The sequence below is a fragment of the Marmota flaviventris genome, chromosome 11 (assembly GCF_047511675.1).
Source record: "Marmota flaviventris isolate mMarFla1 chromosome 11, mMarFla1.hap1, whole genome shotgun sequence".
NCBI lineage: Eukaryota > Metazoa > Chordata > Mammalia > Rodentia > Sciuridae > Marmota > Marmota flaviventris.
The window spans coordinates 93,109,322-93,131,950 of record NC_092508.1 but is presented as its reverse complement, the minus strand read 5'-3'; the positions used below and the strand labels follow the sequence as shown (position 1 = coordinate 93,131,950).

Genomic DNA, 22,629 nt, shown 5'->3' with positions numbered 1-22,629 from the left:
AGACTCTGGGATTATAGGAATGTGTGCCACATGCCTGGCTAAAAAACAGGTGATATTTTGATAATCATCAAGCATCTTCTTTTTAAAAAATACTTTTAGTTGTCAATGGATCTTTATTTTGTTTATTTATATGGGGTACTGAGATTTGAACTCAGTGCCTCACACATACTAGGCAAGCGCTCTACCACTGAGCTACAACCCCAGCCCCATCAAGCATCCTTTTACATAATTTAGGTTAAAATTTACATTGCTTATCATTGTAGAAGTCTGAAAAAATTCATTCAAAATGCACATTACTGAATGAGAGAAAATAGCCATAATTTTCCCATTAAAATTTAAACTATATATTCAATGTAGCATTGTTTATAATAAGAAAAGTCTGGTAACAAACCGACAAGTTTGTCAATACAAAGCTGGTTAACAAGATTATGGTATAACCTTTCAATACATTCTATATAGAGATTTTAAAAGAATGAAAATCTCTTAATTGATAAGGAACAGCTACAAAATATTATTATGTAAAAGATGCAAATTACTTAATGGTGTATGCAGTATGTTATGATTTGTGTAAAAATATTTACACAAATATTTAAAAAAGTGTATGTGTTTGTTTGCATATGCAAAGAATATCTTTGCAAAGGTCAGCTAAAAACTAGAAACAATGGTTTCCTGTAGGGAGGTAAATGTACCTATTTTGTGTCTTTTTTCCTTCCAAAAAAATTTTTTTGGGGGGTGGGGGTAGTGGAGATTGAACTCAGAGGCACTTGACTACTGAAACACATCCCCAACCCTACTTTGTATTTTATTCAGAGACAGGGTCTCACTGATTTGCTTAGCATCTCACTTTTGCTGAGGCTGGCTTTGAACTTGCGATCCTCCTGCCTCAGCCTCCCAAGCTGCTGGAATCATAGGCTTGTGCCACTGCGCCTGGCCTTCACTTTGAAATTTACCATCTTAATAATTTTTAGGTATACAGTTCAGTGGTATTAACGCTCTTGTTCCATCATCTAGATGTGAAACAACATAAAAACTTAAAATATTTAGTGTATAATATGTAACCTAATTACACAATATAATCACATAACAATAATAGTATAATTATAATATTTATTAATAATATATATAATCTCTAGCTTATGATTTTGAACATGTCTGAATTTATCTGTGTCAGTTTCATTCAAATATTCACAGAACTGAAAATCTGAGATTTAATGGGTTAAATACATTTATCACGTTGTATAACCACTATCATCATCTCTATAACAATTTTTTTTTTTTTTTTGGTGGTACTGGGGATTGAATCCAAGTGTGCTCTACCACTGAACTATATCATTAGTCCTTTTATTTTGAGAGAGGGTCTCACCAAGTTGTGTAGCTTAGCTTCAGAACTCTTGATTTTCCTGCCTGTTTCCCAAGTCACTGGGATTAAAGGTGAGTGCCACTACTCCAGGATTTTATCTCTTTTTTAAAAAAATTCTTATGATCTTTATTAATGCTATTTAATTATTTTTATTTTTAAATTTTTTTCTAGCTTTACTGGGTTATAAATGACCAAAAATTTTATGTATTTTTAGAATACAATGTAATATTTTGAGATATGAAAACATTGGGAAATGATTAAAGCTAAAAAAAAAAAAATACCTCTCTCTCTCTCACACACACATACAAGAGCATCCCTATTCTGAAAGTCCAAAATTCTCCAAATTCTGAGACTTTGAGAATCCTGCAGCACCCCAAAATTTTCTGATTGAGTTTTTAAAAAAATGTTGAGTTTTAATAATTTTATATATCTTCAGGACAGTCATCTCTTAGCAAATAATCTGCAAATATGTGTACTTATTATGTGAGTTGTACCTTTTTACTCTAACCCCATCCCTATAATGTTCTAGAAATATAAAAGTTAGCTGTTCATCTCCTACTTTGGAAATCAAATTTTTACTCAGTCACAACTCACTCTAAAATATTCTTATGGTTCAAATTTATATTACACTTAGTATTTACAGACTTATTTGTAAGCAATAACAGTATTACCAATGCCTCCACCAGCATGAGGAGGGGCTCCAAAACGGAAGGAATCAATGTAAGCCTTGATTTTCTCCAAATCTATAAAAATAAATAAAACAAAATTTATCATCTTATTTATCTTGAAAAATTAAAAATGTTGTTCAAGGAAGACTTAAAAAAAAAAAAAAAGACTTTGAAAAGTCTTTAAAATGTTTACAAGGATTTGTTTCAGAATAAATATTCCGCTAAATACATTTTAAATTATTTACCAATTCCATGATGTAAGGCTCTCTCTGTTAGCAGCTGAGGATCATGTATTCTTTGAGCTCCTGACAATATTTCTTCTCCTCTCATGAACATATCATAAGAGTTGGACTGTTTCTGTAGGAAAAGCAAACCACTCTTAAAAATATTATCACCCCTTTTCCATTATAAGTATGTAGAAAAAAACTACACTGCATGAAAAGTCCATCCTTTTCTACAATTAATGATGCAACTTTCTTTAATAAATAAAATATAATGAGCTTCTTTTAACATAGAGGTGCTGAAGGCTAAGTAATTTCTTTCTTACTTGTATCAGACTTAGCCCTCTCCTTCCACATCCCCCAGCAACAAATCAGAGTTCTACATCTAAAATTAAGAAATGGTACAGATATTTTTTTGGGGGTGGGGTAGGGTGGGTACTGGGGTTTGAACTCAGGGGCACTCAACTACCGAGCCACATCCCCAACCATTTTTTGTATTTTATTTAGAGACAGGGTCTCACTGAGTTGCTTAGGGCCTTGATAAGTTGCTGAGGCTGGCTTTCAATCCTCATGCCTCAGCCTCCTGAGCTGCTGGAAGAACAGGCGTGGGCCACTGTGACCAGCAATTTGACATGGTGATAATAAAGTTATTTTCTTCTCCCAAACAGGCCATTTAAAACTAAATTACTTACAGGATTTCTTGGGTCAGGCATGGTATAGAAAGGTCTTACAGCCAATGGATATTTATCAAGAATATAAAAATCTGTATCATACTATAAAAAGAATAAAGGCAATTAAAATACGTTTTTAAAATAAACTTTTTTGTTAAATTAATATTTTTAAACATGTATATTTTTGCTCTTCAAAATTACTATATTTACATTATAATTATAAATATCCTGCTTTTTTGAAGTAACATTTACATCCTACAGCATTTTGTCATGTGTTATAAATAATTGCAGTACCTAATCTTTGGAAGCTATTTACCAGCCAAAATTTGAGCCATGGTTCAAAATTTGAATCAAAGTCCAATTTATTGCTTTTTTGAACATGTAATCTCTAACTGCTCCCCAATCATAAAGTATATTTGGATAAACATCTTTGATTTTCAGTACTTTCCCTTTGTTATTCTAGCTCATCTCAACATTTCAGACACATTATATCAATTGTTAGGTTTTTACAGAAAGCAAGTTAAATCTATGGATTATTTTGGGAAAAAACTGACATCTCTTACAGTATTAATCTTTTTTTATAAACTTTGGTTACCTTCTCAATTTTTAAAAGATATTTAAGTAAAATTTAGTAGTTTTCTTCACATGAAAACTACAATAGAAAGGAATAAATAATTATTAACATAAAATTATGACATTTTTGTTAGAATATTAACTATGTGACTTAGATTTAATTTTAAAGGAACCCATTAAAAATCAACTATTTTTGACTTTAAACATTTTTGCTAAAACTGAAGAATAGAGAAAATGTCAACAGAGTTAATAAGCTAGAAGAATTTGCCCTGCTGAAAAAGCATTTTAAAGGTATAAATTCAATATTGTACGGTTTCAGAAATATCTGAGTTCTTTAGTCAGATTAACCATGTTAAGTGCTATTATCAAGAGGAGCTCAAGGACTGTTTCATTTCATTAAATCATTGTCTTAATTCTTTTAGAAAGACCATAGTAAGTTTTAACTTTTATTCCATTTGGTGCTTTTAGTTTTAGAAGATGAGATAGTAAAGTAGCAGAAGAAAGCTTATTTATCTTCAAGTCTCGTAAGAGAGTAGGGATATTCAGGAAGAATTTAAAAAAACAAATGCAAATAATTTTGAAGTCCTTTCTAGCTAATCTAACAATGACTTAGAAGAATTTTTTAAAAAAGCACCATTCCCCTTTTATTTATTCTGGAAGGTTACCACTGTAGAAGAGTTTTAGAACCTTCTGCAACTATCCTCTTGTACAAAGATATTTCAGACATAGAAAAAAAGTGCAGCATGCATAAGAGGTCTTACCTTTTCCTTTACCAAACGACCCAATAGTTTTTCATTTGGTGTACTGAAAATGAAAGATGAAGTCAGGTGTTTGAAGATTAATCAGCAACTTAAAAATATTTTAAACTAGCCAGGCATAGGAGTGCACACGTCTTTAAACGCAGTGGCTCCAGAGGCAGAGGTAGGAGGAGATCAAGTTCAACGCCAGAGAGGCCCTAAGCAACTCAGCAAAAGCCTCTCTCAAAATTAAAAATAAAATAGGCTGGGGATGTGGCTCAGTGGTTCAGCATCCTTTGGTTCAATTTAAAATTAATATGGCACTCCTTCCTGTAAGTCCTTAAAGGACAAAAAATATGGCCAAAACAATTGTTTATCATGCTGCTTTTCAAAAGGCAAGTACTACAGAAAACCATTTATGAATGAAACTTAGCATTTATAGGTGCTGCTCCAATAATTAGGACCAAAGAGAATTTAGAAATTAATTAATTAAGAAGCACCATGGAATAATTTTCTACAATTACATATAATAAAACGTCACTAGACCAACGTAAACTAATCTTGCCCTTAATTGGTCCCCTCTGCCTTTTTCCCCCCTGGTGGTGGGAAATTGAACCCAGGATCTCAGACATGTTGAGGACCCGTGTCTCCACTTTTTGGTATTCTTTATCAAAGGTCTGTAAAATAAAACTCAATATTTAAAAGTATTTAAAATGTAATAGTATCTACGCAGATACATTAAATTTCTAAAGTCAGGAAGCAGTTTCTTTAGTGTCTAATTTAAGGGCAATTTCCAAAATCCTTAATATTGCCAGTTTACAATAATTATAAAACTTATATGGCTTGCCTTTAAATGTCATCGAGCAGTATAGGGGACGCCCCAAAACACACACACACACACACACACAAAATACATATAATAATTATAGATACACACATAATATACAAATACATTGTCTATAATTAAATACATATTTCTTGTAAAGGAACAAAAATAAATAATGGGTTTTAAGTACAATTTACTTAAAAAAAAAACACATAAAAAATGCCAATAGTATCCTTTCCCTCCCACATATGATATTGGTTGTGATAAGCTGGTAGTAATTTTTAATTTTTACTAAACTACATAATTTGCTTCTAAATTACAAGTTGTATGATCTGGATTTAGATTACATAATATCATGCAATCAAATAAAAAACAGTTATCTCCCTCCCCCATTCCAGTACTAGGTATTGATCCAGGAGTTCTCTACCACAGAGATGAGCTACATCTCTGCCTATTTTATTTTTGACTTTGAGACAGGGGATTACTAAATTGCCCAGGCTGGCTTCAAATTGCAATTCTCCTGTCTCATTCTCTTGAGCAGCTGGGATTACGGATGTGCACCACCAAGCCCAGATAAAAGTAATAATTTCTATAACTTTGGGAGATGTTAACATTTTTATGCCCTGATTTTGTATGAGGGTAGATTGGGAAAGAAAACTAACATATTAGGTGATAAGATCAAAAGCAAAACTCCCTATCTCTTGAAAGGGATATAAATATGAGTGGGAGGAAATGATGTTTATGAACAAAATTTTAGAAGCTTACGCTTTCTATATTATAGTTTAAACATAATATTTTATTTCAGATCATACATTCATAAAATAGTATCATACTATAATACCAAAGTTAATAAAATTTATCAGGTGAGAAAAATAATTTGTTAATATGTTCATTCTCTTATATATTAAAACTAATTATTAAAGGTTTTTAAAAATTCATAAAAACAAACCTCAGATCTTCTTCATCTCCCATTTCAACTCCAGCTTCTCTAAGCATAGCCAAAGCTTCACAATACTCTAGTCTTAAAGTTGGTTCCAAAAATTTGAAGGGTTCACAAGGGAACTGTTTATTCACGGTTTGAATTTCAGTCTGAAACCTATATGTACAATGATTTAGTTAATAAAGTTTGTGAGATAAATGTTTCCCCCACAAGAGGTCACTGTGGCAATATAAAAAAAAAATCATTATCTGAATCAGTATACACACCAGGAAAATCATTATCAAATTATTAAAGAATAAAATTAATACTTAAAATACTTAGTAACATTTCTTGGTCTCATATTTTTGTAAGCAGAGAAGCATTAAAGGACTCAAATTTTTTTTGTGACTCAATAATATTAAGTATTGTTAGAACATAAAAAATCTATTTTATGAAGCATTTAAAAAACTGACTTTTAAACCCTTTAACAAGACCTTTATCTTCAAGGAAGACCAAATTAATGAACACTTGTCCTACCTATACCCTGCCACAATTCCCATTATAATATTGCAAATTCATTTAGGACAGTGCTAATTTCTTTTCTATTTTGATAATTCCCATAGTATATGCCTACCCTATATACCATAGGCCCAAGACAAATGTTAACTAAACTGAATTTCTGATGTGCAAGATGATATTTCATTAAGATTTAAAAAGTGCCAGGCACAGTATCGCACACCTGTAATCCTAGCAGCTCAGGAGGCTGAGGCAGGAGGATCGGGATGATCATGAGTTCAAAGCCAACCTCAGCAACAGTGAGGTGCTAACCAACTAACTCAGTGAGACTCTGTCTCTAAATAAAATACAAAACAGGGATGGGGATGTGATGTTCAGTGGTAGAATACCCTGAGTTCAATTCCTGGTTCAAAAAAAGATTAAAAAAGCAAGCCAGGTGTGATGGTGCTTGCCTGTAATCCCAGCAACTCAGGAGGCTGAGGCAGGAAGACTGCAGTTGGAGATTGGTCTCAGCAATTTAGCAAGACCTGTCTCAAATTGAACAATTAAAACAGTTGGGGATATCGCTCAGTGGTAATGTGCCCCAGGGTTTAACCTTCAATACCAAAATACAAACAAACAAACTTTTGCTAAAGTATTTATGGATGAAATGATAAGTGGGAATTTGTTTTGCTTCAAAATAAAATATGGGGTAAAGGAAATAGGTAAAATAAAATTGGTCATGGGTTGACAACAGTTGAAATCAGGTGATGAGTACAGGGTTGTTCATTAGGCTAATAGCCATACTTTAGTATTTATTTTGAAAACTTTCTTAATTAATAGACTTGCACCCTCCCCTCCCCTTTGCCCAAAGTTTCTCCATTCTCCCTATGCCCCCTTCCATTATGGATCAGCATCCACTTATCAGAGAGAATATTTGGCCTTGGTTTTTTGGGATTGGCTTACTTTGCTTAGCCTATCTATTCTAGTATTCTTTATATAGCATTTGTACCTTAAAAAACACTTCCTTTCTTGGCGGGTACCAGGGATTGAACTCAGGGGCACTCACCCACTAAGCCACATCCCCAGCCCTATTTTGTATTTTATTTAGAGTCAGGGTCTCACTGAGTTGTTTAGTGCTTCATTTTTGCCGAGGCTGGCTTTGAACTCTCGATCCTCCTGTCTCAGCTTCCCGAGCTGTTGGGATTATAGGCATGCCCGACTGCGCTCGGTTTAAAACACTTTCTTTTTATTGTCTTAGAGACTCTCATAGGAACAAAAAAATTTGATGACAGATTTATTCAAATCTTAACAGAAGAAGGATTAGGAAGACCCTAATAATTTCTTTTTGGTACCAGGATTAACGCAGGGGCACATAACCACCAAGCCACGTCCTCAGCCCTATTTTGTATTTTATTTAGAGATAGGGTCTCAATTAGTTGCTTAGTGCCTTGCTGTTGCTGAGACTTGCTTTGAACTCAGGATCCTCCTCTGCCTCAGCCTCCAGAGCTGCTGGGATTACAGGCATGAGCCACCACGAGTAGCTTGCTTTGAATAGTAATCCTCACTCATGTCTAACAATGGTAGTACAAAAATATGACTATCAATGCTTAAAAATTCATTTGTATATTATTCCTCTATTAGGTAAAAACTAATCTGAAAGGAACAAGATATAAGCCCAATAACCCAATTTACAAGTGACACAGAATCTTAAAATTTCTACATGAGTCATAGAATACATAAAGAAGACTTATTTTCAAATTGCCACCTTAAGAGTACTGAATAAGTTCAGTAATAATGGCGTCTCAGTGTGTAATAAGTGGAGATTGGATTAATCCAAAGGGCCTGATTCATGCTTGCTCTGTTATTTAGAATCAAAGTAAAAATTTCACTAATATTAAATGGAGATGCTATAACTATCTAAAATAGATTTCAGAAACTTTCTTGAATTATATATGTGAAAAGAAAATGAGAAAAACTGCATTCCTGCATCAGGGTTTCAAAGGCTATTATTTTATAAGACAATATTATTAGTTGTTCCATGGCTATCTGAATTGAAGTTGCTTAAATAAACAGTATCAAAATATTTCAGAGGACAAAAGTTAAACATACTAACTTCACAAAGCAATGCAGAGACTGCCTAGAAAATACTAGTGCATATGCTACAGTATTTTAATATAAGATCAATGATTAATTTCTGCATTCTTGAATTTATTCATTATCCCTGCAATGTTTAAGTAAAATTCATATTTTTGAACTCTTTAATAAAAAGTATCAATGAAGCATATAAAATATAACGAACTGTTAAATCAGTATTCTTAAAAAAAAAAAAATCTCAAATATGGTCCTTCATCAGCTTTAAAATGCTAGATTAAGTCTGTTATTACCTACCTAATAATTGAAGTATAGTCACCAGGATGAAGAAAGGAAAAAGAGACTTTCTTGGTTTCTTTTCTCTTTGGGGCAGGGTCTGGCAAGTGATAGATATTCCCAAATCCCCAAAAGAAATTCTCTTGACCAACTTGCTCTGATTTTCTTTTCCTGTTTTCTCCATTTTAAACATCATCATATTCCCAATCCCCAAAAGAGATTCTCTTGATCAACTTGTTTCTGATTTTCTTTTCCTGTTTTCTCCATGTTAAACATCATCACAAGTAAACAAATTTCAATGGTCTTTCAATGATCTTATTTGTCAGTTTGGCATGTATACCTAAAGTGGACATTTTATACAATTAAATTTTGAGAACATCTAGAACACATCTATTTTTCTATAAATGCCAATTCACCCAGACCTAATCAGGTAAAAACTTCCTTCAGTCTACTAGTTTCTAATTTTTTTTAAAAAAATTTTATTTATTTTTTTCTTTTTTAGTTTTTAGGTGTTGATGGACCTTTATTTTATTTATTTATATGCAGTGCTGAGAATTGAACCCTGTGCCTCACACATGCTAGGCAAGCACTGTACCACTGAGCCACAACCTCAGCCCTAATTTCTAGTCTTTACTGAGCACAAAATTTAAAGTGACTTAAGAATTAACCATTCCTGATATAGGCTTAATTTACATTAAGACAGGCGTGTGCAACTGCGCCTTAAGGTCTGATGTAACATTATTTTGATCTAATAGCCGAGGAAACTGAGGCACAGAGATGTACAAAGCCTACATAGAAAAGTAGCAAAGGTGGGATTTGAACTTGGGCTACCTAGATGTAGCTCAATACAAATTTTTTTGGGTGGTAGTGGGGAGTGAACCCAGAAATGCTTTAACACTGAACTGTACTCTCAGTCCTTTTCATTTTTTATTCCACGAACTTGCGATTCTCCTGCTCAGCCCCCTTAGTCACTGGGAGTATGGGCATGCACCACCACGCTCAGTGTCAAGCTATTCCATTCAACTTCTCAAATAATAAACTGCTCTAAAAGTAATAGACACTCTAATTTCTTCAGACATTCAGGATGTCAGTAAAAATCAAACAAAAACAAAAACAAAAATTCAGCCAAATTGTTCACAATCTGGTAAACTTCACCACTAAAAAGATGTTAACTAGTTGAGGTCCCAACTGACTTGGATCCATAGGTACTGAGTGTGCATTCTTCTAATTTCTGTCATGTATCCCTTAAGGACAGGGCCACTTCCTGTGCTTCTGTCACTGTGAACATCTCAAAGTGTATTTATACAAAGATGATTATGATGTCATTAGGTGATATAATCTTATGGGACCACTGTGATATATGTGGTCCTTTGCTGACTAAACCATCTTCATGTAGCATATAACTATATTTATTAGATTAAGGGAAATTTAGTCTACATATTTTCAAGAATTATTATTATCATGGTTATCATTTCCATAGTGCTGAGGATTGAACCCAGGGTCTCATATATGCCAGGCAAGTGTTCTACCACTAAGCCACATCCCTAGCCCAAGAATTGATATTATTTTTTAAAGAAGAACCCACGTTGATTTGAAATTAAGGCCAGTTATGGATATAAAATCTTTTTTACCTTTCTTGAAGTCCTTTGAATATTTGTACCAAGGTGTCAGCAATTTCTTCTAAAACTTCATGATAATGATAACTAAAAGCCATTTCAATGTCCAGACCAACAAATTCAGTCAGATGTCTGTGGGTATTGGAGTCTTCAGCTCTGAAAACTGAATTAAGAAAAGTACTGAACAGCAAATAGTATTTTAAGTTTTAGATAAATTGGATTTAAATATAAAACTCCATTCAGTAGTGCTCAAGCTGTACTATTTTCATATCACTACAGGGCTGGAATGGAATTTGATAAACCATCTGTTTCAGCATTCTCTTGGATACCAAGTTCATTACAAACTCCTACGGTCCTATAGTAAAAGCTATACCAAATGTGAATTAATAAATCAGGCTCATTGAGAACCCCAAGGGAATGTAAGATCCTAAGGTGCCTTCTCAATAATAACAAACAGATTCAATTATGACCAATACAGTAAGTGCTTCTCAATTTTATTAAAACATGACTCAGGCAAAATGAAACATGTACAAATGAGGTAACATTATACATATTCTAGTCATTACTTCAGTTCAGTGCTCACTAGCCTCACTGCATTTTCTTCCTTCCCAGGCTTTCTAAGTCTAGCTTAGCTCTTCTTTCACATCACTGCCAGATTAATATTCCTATAAACACATCCTTGCTCAGAACTTTGCAATGGTTCCCAAAGGACTACTGTAATAAGACATAAAATGACAAAAGTCTAAAACCTTTATTCTTTCACAACTTAATCTTACCTTGTATATTCCATTTCTTCTTCTTTTTAAAAGTACCTTTATTTTATTTACTTATTTTCATGTGGTGCTGAGGATCGAACCCAGTGCTTCACACGTGCGAGGCGAGTGCTCTACCACTGAGCCACATCCCCAGCCCCCATTTCTTCTTAATATTAACTATTCTTTTGTTTTCTCCATGCTCTTTACTTATCCTCTTTCCTCTAAAATGTCATTTCTGTTGTTTATATATCCTACTTTGTCCTTAAAGCCCATTTCGGTGTGAATTTTCTTTTATGGTGACTAGCAAATTCCAACCTCTTCCCTTAGTTTTTCCTTGGTACACAATTAACACCAATCTGCTGACTGTTCAGCACAGTCTGATTATTCATTTTAAAAATCATTTGATTATTCCCCGTGACTGCACATCCTTTTTTTTTTTTTTAAAATATCTTTTTAGTTGTGGGTGAACATACTACCTTTATTTTATTTGTATGTGGTGCTAAGGATCGAACCCAGTGCCTCATGCGTGCTAGGCAAGCGCTCTACCACTGAGCCACATCCCCAGCTCTGTATGAACATCTTATTAAGTCTTGGGAGTAGGTACAATGTTTATTCTCTTGTCATTCAGAGCATGACTGCAAATCAGCAGCATCAAGCATCTAGTACCTATGTGCTTTTAAGAACTGCAGAATATCAGGCCTTATGCCAGATCTAACTGACTAGAATCTGCATTTTAACAACATCTCCAGGTGATTCATATGCATTAACATTTGAGAAATGCTGGTTGATTCTTCTTTTATGTACACAGTACCTAACGTAAGACTATATATGCAGCATGTGTTAAAACAAATAACTGGTTAATAAATTCAGAAAATTAAAGACACTTAATGATCTTGCCAGTTTCTCTATTATCAAGCACCTAATTTTTATTAAGCTATCAAAACTATATATAACTTGTTAAGTTTTAAAAGAATGAAGGAAAGCTGATGTTTTTCTTATAATTAGCTTCATAAAAATATGCCATGATTACACGCCTGTACTTATAGCAAACGTATTTTAAAAATGATATTAGATATAGACATTTCTCAGTAATTTCTAACAGACTTCAGCATAACACCAAAATTAAGCATATAAATAATAATAAACAGAATGGCTCTGGAATAAAATAATTTTTGTTTTTTAGGGGCACTGGGGACAAACCCAGGGGTACTTTACCACTGAGCTGTATGCCCAGCCCTTCTATTTATTTTTAAAAATATTGAGACAGGGTCTTGCTAAGTTGCTTAACGTCTTGCTAAACTGTTGCGATTATAGACGTGTACCACCATACCCATCTGGCATAAAAAGAACAACACTGGAAACTTATAAAAGAAGAAGTTATTAAAGACAACAAACTATAATATCTGACAGATTGCACCTATCTGGGTTTTAGTACTGGGGGGGCTTGAAAGAATAGTTCAAACGTGAATTATGGTTTGCTTTAGTTGCATGTAGGTAAAATAATTAATATACTTAGGTATATTTCAGACTGAATATTTTCAAAGCATGCATCTTTAAAATGAAATATTCTTGATAATAAAAATTTCTTCAGCATTCTTTAGTAAGAATATGTAATGCTTATGATCCTATTGACATGAATGATGTTCAAATGTTTAATGAACTAGTGAGTATATATGTATTCTAAATAGTCTACTTTCCCCCCTAAAATGTCTACTCAAACACATTCTGATTTCTACCTCAAAGTCTAATAGTGAGCAGATAAAAGAATTTAAATTTTTAAAAGCGCCTGTACATCAAACACACACACAAAATGTGTTTCTAACACTATAATTATTATATCATTAATGAACTTGGAAAAAAAATCATAACTGACAAAAATCTTACCTGGTCCAATACAGAACACCTTCTCAAAATCAGCACAAATGCACATTTGCTTATACAGCTGTGGAGACTGAGCTAGGTATGCATTATTTTTAAAATATGATACAGTAAATACATTGGCTCCTCCTTCACTGGCAGCTGAAATGTAAACATTTATATATTATAATAAGTTATAAGTTTATCAATGTAATCCTTTAGTAAAAACAATTTATCCTTTAAATTTGAACAATGTATTCAAAAAAGAAAGACTGGAAAATCAAGAGCTGCAGATAAATCACAGTCTATATAGTATTCTTATATATATGTGATTCTACATAGTTTATATGTAAACCACATTGAGTTCTTTGGCTACAAATGCCTCTTTTCTGTACCAATTTCAAATCTATTAAAGCTCCTTTGTAACTGTAAAAACAAAACACAGAAAGGAAAAAGATAACCATTTTCTAATTATCAAGAATGCAAGGCCAGGCACTGACATACACTGGTAATTCCAGCAAATTGGGTGGCTGAAGCAGGAGGATTCTAAGTACAAAGCTAACTTCAGCAACTAAGTGAGACCCTGTCTCAAATGGAAAAATAAAATGATTGGGCATGTAGCTCAATGGTAAAGTGCCCCCTGCAAGCCCAAAAAACAATAAAAAAATCAAAACTTCATTTTAAAATTTTAACTAAATACCACCCATAATACTCTTTTTTAGCAATTCTCAAAAGGGCAAAATAATTAAGACAAGGTTTTCATGTAAGAATAAGAATTAGGGCTGGGGTTGTGGCTCTGTGGTAGATTGCTCGCCTAGAACATACAAGGCCCTGGGTTCAATCCTCAGCACCACATAAATGTAAAATAAAGATATTGTGTCCACCTAAACCGAAAAATAAATATTAAACAAAAAGAATAAGAATTAATGTAATTTTCCCATTAATGGATATTCAGAGATTTTACAATACAGTTTGTACAAAACAAAATTATTATACCAATTTCAAAAGATACTTAAACAATGCATAGCTCCTGGTTTAATTTTAGAAACAGGAATTGTGCTTTTTGTGTTACTGTCTCATTTTAAAACCATCATCACAAAAAAGGAATGAGGGGATGTAAAATTACTGATAGTGGTGATAAATGTCTCCTAATATATAGCATGAGCTTTGGGAAAAAAAAGCTTCTTGATAATAAATCTTAAGGGACAGTTGTGATTCTCCAGTAGTAAAGTAAAAATTAATATAAATATTTTGAAGCTTACCTGAAATAATTTTAGGAGTCTGGATTTCCACAAAACCTTTGTTAATTAAAGTTTCTCGGAAAAGATGGCAGATGCCAGACTGCAGACGGAAGATTGCCTGACTAGTTGATGTCTATAAGACAATAAAAAATGTAATAAAATCAATTTCATTCACCATGTGTGCTCAGCACTGCTAGAAACCTAAAAGCACACAAACGAAACAACACAGAAGGTGATAAGGACGCTGGAATGTAATGACTATATATGATCATAGAAATGCTATGAGCAGATGTTTTAATTTGTAAGAATTCCATAAAAGAAAAATATTTCTTAACTAATGAAATACCCTACTTATAAATTCTATTTTTTTTTTTTTTCTAAAGGCAACCATGAAGTGAGCTTACCGATGTTTGTGCAGCATACAAATCCTCTAAGGGAAGATTTTAGCACTGAATAATAAATGAATAAAGCAACCATATACTTTTAATTATTATCAATAATACTTGAATTGCAGACAATCATGTGTTTGTTTCAATTAAATTAAGAAAAAATAAAAGGGGTAGATATCCTATGACACTGACTTCTCAAATGGCATCTAAAGCACTGTCCACCAGTCACCTTTTGTATTTTTTCTCCCTTCCCCTACTTTCTTTCTCAGTTTCTTTGGTCCCCCAATTTACTTTCAGCCTCAACCAAATCTAATAGTTGCCAGAAAGCTCTAGAAGTAATTGTCTCTGTTCTATACTAACTTTTGATCATTTGGTCAAAAGAAGTGGTTTCTTATCTGAAAGTCTTGCCTAATACATTAGAAGGAGGGGAAAAAGGCATCAAGAAGTTATTCTGTGACTAGATAGACATTTAGCAAAAAACACCTGACCTTAAAACATTGATAGCTGTGGAAAGCTGAAATGGTATTCAGGAATTTCAATTATTTACCCCATGTCAAAGGGCTTTACTCTTGAATCAGTGCATACAGCATTCATTCTGAATGTAGATAGTAGCACCCTTTGAAAACGCTGTTAATGATGAGATGGCCAATCTACATTTCCTTCACCACAAAAAATGCTACTTAATAACCTCGACTTTCTGTAGGTGGAGTGAAAAAATTCATGTAAACCAGGACATATTTAAGTAACAGTATTCTATAATTCAAAGTCAAAGGTACAAATCAATAATTTCCCACAAAACAACTGAAAACATATAAAAGACTCATAATTTTTTGGACTATTTACTTATTCATTTGCAAGATGTCTACACTTAAACTAGAGAAAGACTTGTGGCTTTTCTTTTACACTATGTGGTTTAGGGAAATAGGGTTCATTCAATCACAACAAATTACAAAATCTTTTGCTTTCAAAAATATAGTAACCTACAGTCTTCATGTCCTGTGTGAAGATTTAAATCTTATTTAACATTTCAAAATTATAGGCTACTTTGAAGTAGGTATCCTTAATTATTTAATTTCACATATGTTTCTGATTATTGATTTGCTTTTCAAATTCCCAGGAGTAGAATATCTCAAAAAAGAATGAATGTAGGGGCTGGGGTTGTGGCTCAGCGGTACAGCGCTTGCTTCGCACGTGCGAGATCCTGGGTTCGATCCTCAGCACTACATAAAAATAAATAAGTGAAATAAAGGTATTGTGGCCAACTACAACTTAAAAAAAAAAAAAGAATGAATATATAGTGCTGAAGACTAGGGAAACTGGGTACTACAATGCTAGTTGAAGTATTAAATTATTTCAGCCTCTTTGAAGTACATTTGATAGTATATTTTCAGTGTTATTTAACTTTATGTATCTGAATTTATCTGGGCATTTTCTGTGATTTGGGATTTAAACTTAATCCTGTTCTTAGTGGTAAAGTAGTTGAATGTATTTTTTTTGGTACTGGGGATTGAAACCAGGGACACTTAACCACTGAGCCACATCCGCAGCCCTTTTAAAAATATTTTTATGTCAAGACAGGGTCTCACTGAGTTGCTTAGGACCTTGCTAATTTGCTGAGGCTGGCTTTGAACTCACTCATGATCCTCCTGCCTCAGTTTCCAGCGCGGCTGGGATTACAGGCATGTGTCACTGCACCCAACTGAATGTATTCTTTCAGTAAAGAGTTTTAAAATTTTGATGAAGAATTTATTGTTTTTCAGACATTTTACGTTTATAACTCATTTGCAACTGTGTGTCTGACCTGCTTGTAAGGAGGGTGAGAAATATCATCCAGAAGACATTTGTCATTACTCTTAATAAAATAGATTAGATAATGTATTACCATAAAAAAAATCTAACAACCTATATATGATCACCACAGCTTATATGGTATTAATAGAAATTTCACTAATTATGTTTTATTTAAAATTCTTTTTTTTTTTTTTTTGATACTGGGGACTGAACCTAGGAGTTCCTTACCACTGAGCCACATCCCCACCCCTTTTTATTTTTTATTGTGAGATAGGGCCTCATTAAGTTGCTTACGGCCCTTACTAAATTGCTGAGGCTGGTTTCAAATTTAGGATTATAGGTGTGTTCCACCGTACAAAGCACTAATTATGTTTTTTTAAAAACCACACTGGGCTACCATTCTTGACGTCCTGATTACATAAACAAGAATGTTAGTGCAGAACACAGATCCAGGAAACTGGAATTATGTCTCATTCATATATATATATAGTGTTTTTCCTCATTAGATTTTTCAAGACACTTGCTAACCATCAGAAAGATGGTACTTAGAATAGACAGTGAACAGTTATTTAGATAATAATTCCAATGTCCCAATTTGTTTCTTTCTTTATTTTTTTGGTACTGGGGACTAAATTCAGGAAAGCTCTACCACTGAGCCACGTCCCTAGCCCTTTTTATTTTTTGAGACAGGGTCTTGCTAAATTGACCAGGCTGTCCTTGAATTTGTTATCCTCCTGTCTTTGTCTCTAGAGTTGCTGGATTATAGGCATGTGCCACTATGTCTGATTTTAATTTGTCTACTATGTTCTAATTTCTACTAGCCCTTACATACTGGAAAATATTTACTATTTTTAATAGTTTAATTTGAGAATGAGGGTGGGGAAAAAAACCAAGAAAAATAAAATATTCCAAAATAAATCCTGAACTTTTTAAATTACTTATCATATTAACAGGAATTACTACCAAGAAGCTGGGTATGTTGGTACACATCTGCAATCCCAGGTACTCAGGAGACTGAGGCAGGAGGATCACAAGTTTGAGACGAGACTGGGCAACTTAGCAATTCCCTGTCTCAAAATGAAAAATAAAAAGGGCTGTGGATGTAGCTTCATGGTATAGTGCCCCTGGGTTTAGTCCCTAGTACCAAAAGAAAAGACAAATCCCAAACCGAACAAAACTCCCTGCCCCCAAACTAAAAAATAAAATTTAGTATTAGGAGATTTGAATATCACTCTAAGGCAATTTGTCCAGAGGCAAACACTGTCCAAAAGCCTGGACTGTACAGTTAATCTGCTAGAGAAATCGTGCTCAGTGGATAAAATCAAAGTAGATACAAATCATTTTGTATCCACTACTGGTTCATCTTTCAATATTTGTTCCTCCTTCAAAAATCATTATCATAAGAGGACAACTCAAAGAATTTAAAATCTAAGAAATGGTAAAGGAAATTTCTCCCCTTTCAGCCAAATCAGGTTGTTCTGGGTAGAATATAATTAAACAGCATGAAGAAAAAATTTAAAAAAGAAAAATAATCAAAAAAAGAAAAACTGTTACCTTATTACATGTTGATTACTATAATTGCCTTTTCCATCTATATAAAAAATTTATGGTTTAGGGTTAAAATTAACAATGATCTTCAGTAAGATTAGAGTAACAAAAGAAGTATATATTTAATAAAGCATTCGTGTAAACCTATTTCAAATAAAATGCAACTAAAATATTATGGCACATAAGTTAATGTAAAGTATACTGTGTAATTTGAAAGTATAATTAAACCTTATTTCAATTGGCTAGGTATGGTTAATTTGTAATGGTCAATTTGAACTGTCAACTTGATCGGATTAAGAGATGCTGATGATTAAGAGACTTCTGGGTTTGCCAAGGAATGATTGGCATGTGGGAATAGCCAACTCAAGTGGAGACCCTCCCTATGTGTGGATGGAATAAAAGTTGGAAGAACAAGGAAGCAACAGCACATGAAAGCTCTATTCTTATTGAATGGGTTCTTGATTGCTGCTACAATCTCTGAGGATATTGGATTTTCACTTTTTCACTCTTCCAAAGTGGACTCTGCCAGTGATCCACCAAGGAATTTTCAGAAGCCTTAGGTCTGACTAGGGTAGCACCATTGATACCTTTTGCTCTGGGGCTTCAGCCTCTTGGACTGTTCAGGTACTGGTTCTCCCAGTTTTCCAGCCATTGTTGGACTATCTAGCTTCTGGTCAAGTAAGTCAACCTAATAAACCCCCTCCCCGTTTTTGGGGTTCTTGGGATGGAACTTAGGGGCACTCAGCCACTGAGCCACATCCCCAGCCCTATTTTGTATTTTATTTATATGTATGGGGCCAGGAGACGAAATATTTTTTATTCAGACTGCCTGCCTAGAAAGTTTCTAGAGAAAACAATTCATTATCTGACAGAAACATTAGGCTACAGTAGAATGAACATGAAGATATATCCTGGAATGTTTTATATTATTGGAGAATGTTAATTTTGCCTTTGACTTGCAGCTTCTCCAACCCTTGACTTTTTTTTTTAAGTTGTAGATAGACACAACTTATTTATTTAGTATGTATGTATGTATGTATGTATGTATGTATGTATGTATGTATTTATTTATTTATTTATGGTATTGAGGATTGAATCCAGTGACTCACACATGCTAGGCAAATACTTTATCACTGAGCTACAACCCCAGCCTTCTGACCCCTGCCTTTGCTAAGTTAAGAATAAAACAGCTGCTTTTGTAAACTAAGGTGCTTAAAGATTTGAAGTTATTAATGCACATGCCTCCCTAAATGTCAAAGTAGAGGTTAAAAATGAGAATGCTGGGGCTAGGGGTATGGCTCAATGGTAGAGCACTTGCCTAGCATGTGTGAAGAAATGGGTTTGACCCTTAACACCACATAAAAATAAACAAAATAAAATAAAGGTATTGTGTCTATCTACAATTTAAAAAATATTAAAAAAATAAATATGAATGCTTCTGAGGACCAAATAACATGAATTAAATAACAGAATGATCCTTAGTGGTACAGGACAAAGCATGCCCCATAGTATGCAAGCTCATGTGGACCCAGTATTGCCAGTTTCTCCTCCAACTTTTTAAGAAAAGCCACTTAAATTTTAATACAAAACTACTATCTCTCCTCTATTCTTTCTTTTCTTTTTGGTACTGGGGATAGAGCCCAGGGACATTTTATCACTGAATTACATCCCCAGTCCTTTTTATTTTTTATTTTGAGATGAGATATTGGGCCTTGCTAAATTGTCAAGGCTGGCTTCAAACTTGTGATCTTTTTGCTCAGTCTCCAAAATTGTTGGGATTATAGGTTTGCACCACCATGCCTGACTTTCTATTCTTTTTGAGATGGACCTCACTATGCTACCCAGACTAATTCCAAACTTCTGTGCTCAAGTGAGTCTCCTGTTTTTGTCCTCACAAGTGACTGAACTGACTACAGGTGCATGTGCCACTGCACCTGACAAAATTCCTTTGCTTCAATGGGTGCCACTGCACCTGACAAAATTCCTTTGCTTCAATGGTGGCAATGAATTAAAACAAAACAAAACAAAAATAATAAAATCTTTGGGCCAAATTCCAGAGGCACAAAGTAATCACAACTGTGTGAACAAATAACAGGGACAAATATGCAAAAACCTGAGATTTCTAGGCAGTTTCAAGAGGTCTAGCAAAGGGTGGGTTGGGTGGGGGTTGTGCATGTTCTACTGACTTTGGAGGCTGGGGCAGGAGGATTACAAGCTGGAGGCCAGCCTCAGGGACTTAAACCCTGTCTCAAAATAACAACAACAAAACAAAAAAGCAAAGAAGAAACTGAGGATGTAGCTCAATGGTGGAGTGCCCCTAAAAAAATAAATAAATAAAAAGAAAAGAGGACTTTTGATTACTGCTGGATTTTTCTACATAAATCAAAATGGAAAAGGTAAAAGCAAACAAAAAGCAAATAATTAGGAACAACACTGAATGTATTATAAGTGCAAATTAAATTGGCATGATTGCAGAAGAGTTGGAAATAACTCTTAAGGTGACAAAGAATCTGACATTAGGTAGAATATTTAAGGAGGAAGATGTGGTCAAACATTAAGAAAAAAAGATGACACTGGTTTTACTATAATGATGAAAGCACTGAAATCTTTCACTTGCAACTAAAGCAAAAGGGAAACAAAAGACCCATGAAACTGCTGTATAAACCACTAGGGCCAAATACTTCTGTATTATTAATTGTGTCCAGATCAAATTCACAAGATTGAAGCATTAATTACTCATCTGCACTTTTTTTGTTCTAAAAATGTGCATATAACCTCTTTCACAATTTTGTAGTAATATTAGTAGTTATATTTTCTTGTTGACTAAACTTGTCAAAACAGTTATCACCTGGAACTGACTCTATTTATTGGATTTATGATCACTATCATTTTAAAACAAAGTGAGTCAACATCTTGTGAACCAGTACTTGACTGTTCTTGTTGCCAGCAGTTCCTGTTAGAAGAAGGGTCAATCTGAAAGGTAACTGTTTCCTGAATTATTATACATAGGCAAATGCCAATTAGCTTTATAAACTTAAAATAGTTATGGTATCCCTGCTCATCTCAATTTTGACATAATCATATCACCTTAATAAATAAACGAGGCATACCCGGAGATCAATGACTCTGTTGTCTAATCTTGTATCTTGGTTAACAGTAGCTCTTCCTTCCTAAAAAACAAAACAAAATCAAAAACAGAAAACAAAAAAACCTATAACACCAAAAAACAGACTGTAAATTGTGAAGAACAGAAAAACCTTTCAGAAGCTGCTCACTTTTAAGTAAGAATGGCTGTGTGTTAATAATATTATGTACAAAAATCAGGGATCTAAAGTCACGGTAGAAATAAGAGGCAGGATCAGAGAAGTTAGTGTTAAAGAGAAAGAAATGTGCATGAACAGATGCTGAGGCTTTCTTTCCTTTTTCCACCTCACAACTCTGTCTCATTATTGGAACATTAGAAGAATTAACCACCTGCAACTTTATTGATTCCTGTATTTAAGCTGTTAGGCCTACATTGATGGAACAGATAAAAGTTAAAATAGTAGTCCTCAAAAGTGTGGTCTGGGAACCACTAAAAGTTCTTGAGATTCTTTCAGGGAGTTCATGAAGTCAAACCCATTTTTTTTTGCATAATAATACTTTTTCACTCTCACTCATAATGAGTGTACCAAAGAGCTTTCCAAAGATTATATGAAGGTAAAGCAGAGTAAATTCAGAAGCAATGAGAATCTAGTTGTATATTAAAACAGACATAAAAAAAAAAAAAAAAAAAGAAAAACTTTTGTGCGGCGTATAATACCATCAAGAAAGTGAAGCCAAGCACAGTGGCCTGTTTGTAATCCCAGTGGCTCAGGAGGATGAGGCAGGAGGAACACAAGTTTAAAACCAGCCTCAGCAACGGATCAAGCCCCTAGGCAACTTAGTGAGACCTTGCCTTAAAATAAAAAGGGCTGGGATATTGCTCAGTGGTTAAGTGCCCCTGGGTTAAATTCCTGGTACCAAAGGGTGGGAAAAGTGAGAAGACAACCCACTGAATGGGAAAAAAGATTTGTGAAACATGTATTTAATAAAACACTTGTGTCTGTACTAAATAAAAAAAACTCAATAATAAAAAGACAACATTTTAAAATGGAAAAAAAAAGACAGACATTAAAGATTTATGCATATATAACACAATATCACTTTTTAAAAAATTATTTTTATTATTATTTTTTACAATGTCACTTGACACTAAATTATTTTTTGTTTTGGAAAATATAAAATGCTTTTTACTGCTAATTTTATTATTCATATGAAACATATACAAGTTTAAAATACATTTGTATTGTTTTAAACAAATTAATTCTTTCAAATTTGTCTTAATTTCTAATACTGTAAATATTGATAGGTAAACCCAAAAAATAAAAGTTGGGAGTGGGTGGGAATTTTCAATTTTTTTTTTCTTTTTTCTTTGATGGTACTGGGAATTAGGCCAGGAGGCCAGGGCCTTGTACATCTTGTGCATGCAAGGCTAGTACTTTACCACTGAGCTATATACCCAGCCCAAAGGACTAGCCCTAGCATGTGTAAGGCTTGGGTTCAATCCCTGG

General features: G+C 33.7%; 1 protein-coding gene across 1 annotated transcript in view; it reads right to left on the bottom strand.

The window, feature by feature from the left end:
- The window catches only part of Dars1 (aspartyl-tRNA synthetase 1), a 58,971-nt gene that overhangs the window by 2,512 nt on the left and 33,830 nt on the right, over positions 1 to 22,629 (bottom strand). Inside the window, exons 7-15 of the mRNA XM_027936849.2 lie at positions 21,148 to 21,207; positions 14,331 to 14,442; positions 13,096 to 13,230; positions 10,472 to 10,619; positions 6,006 to 6,152; positions 4,255 to 4,297; positions 2,942 to 3,022; positions 2,274 to 2,385; positions 2,032 to 2,103 (exon numbers count right to left, since the gene is read on the bottom strand). Of these exons, the coding sequence (XP_027792650.1) occupies positions 2,032 to 2,103; positions 2,274 to 2,385; positions 2,942 to 3,022; positions 4,255 to 4,297; positions 6,006 to 6,152; positions 10,472 to 10,619; positions 13,096 to 13,230; positions 14,331 to 14,442; positions 21,148 to 21,207 (910 nt within the window). The remainder of the gene's footprint in view (positions 1 to 2,031; positions 2,104 to 2,273; positions 2,386 to 2,941; positions 3,023 to 4,254; positions 4,298 to 6,005; positions 6,153 to 10,471; positions 10,620 to 13,095; positions 13,231 to 14,330; positions 14,443 to 21,147; positions 21,208 to 22,629) is intronic.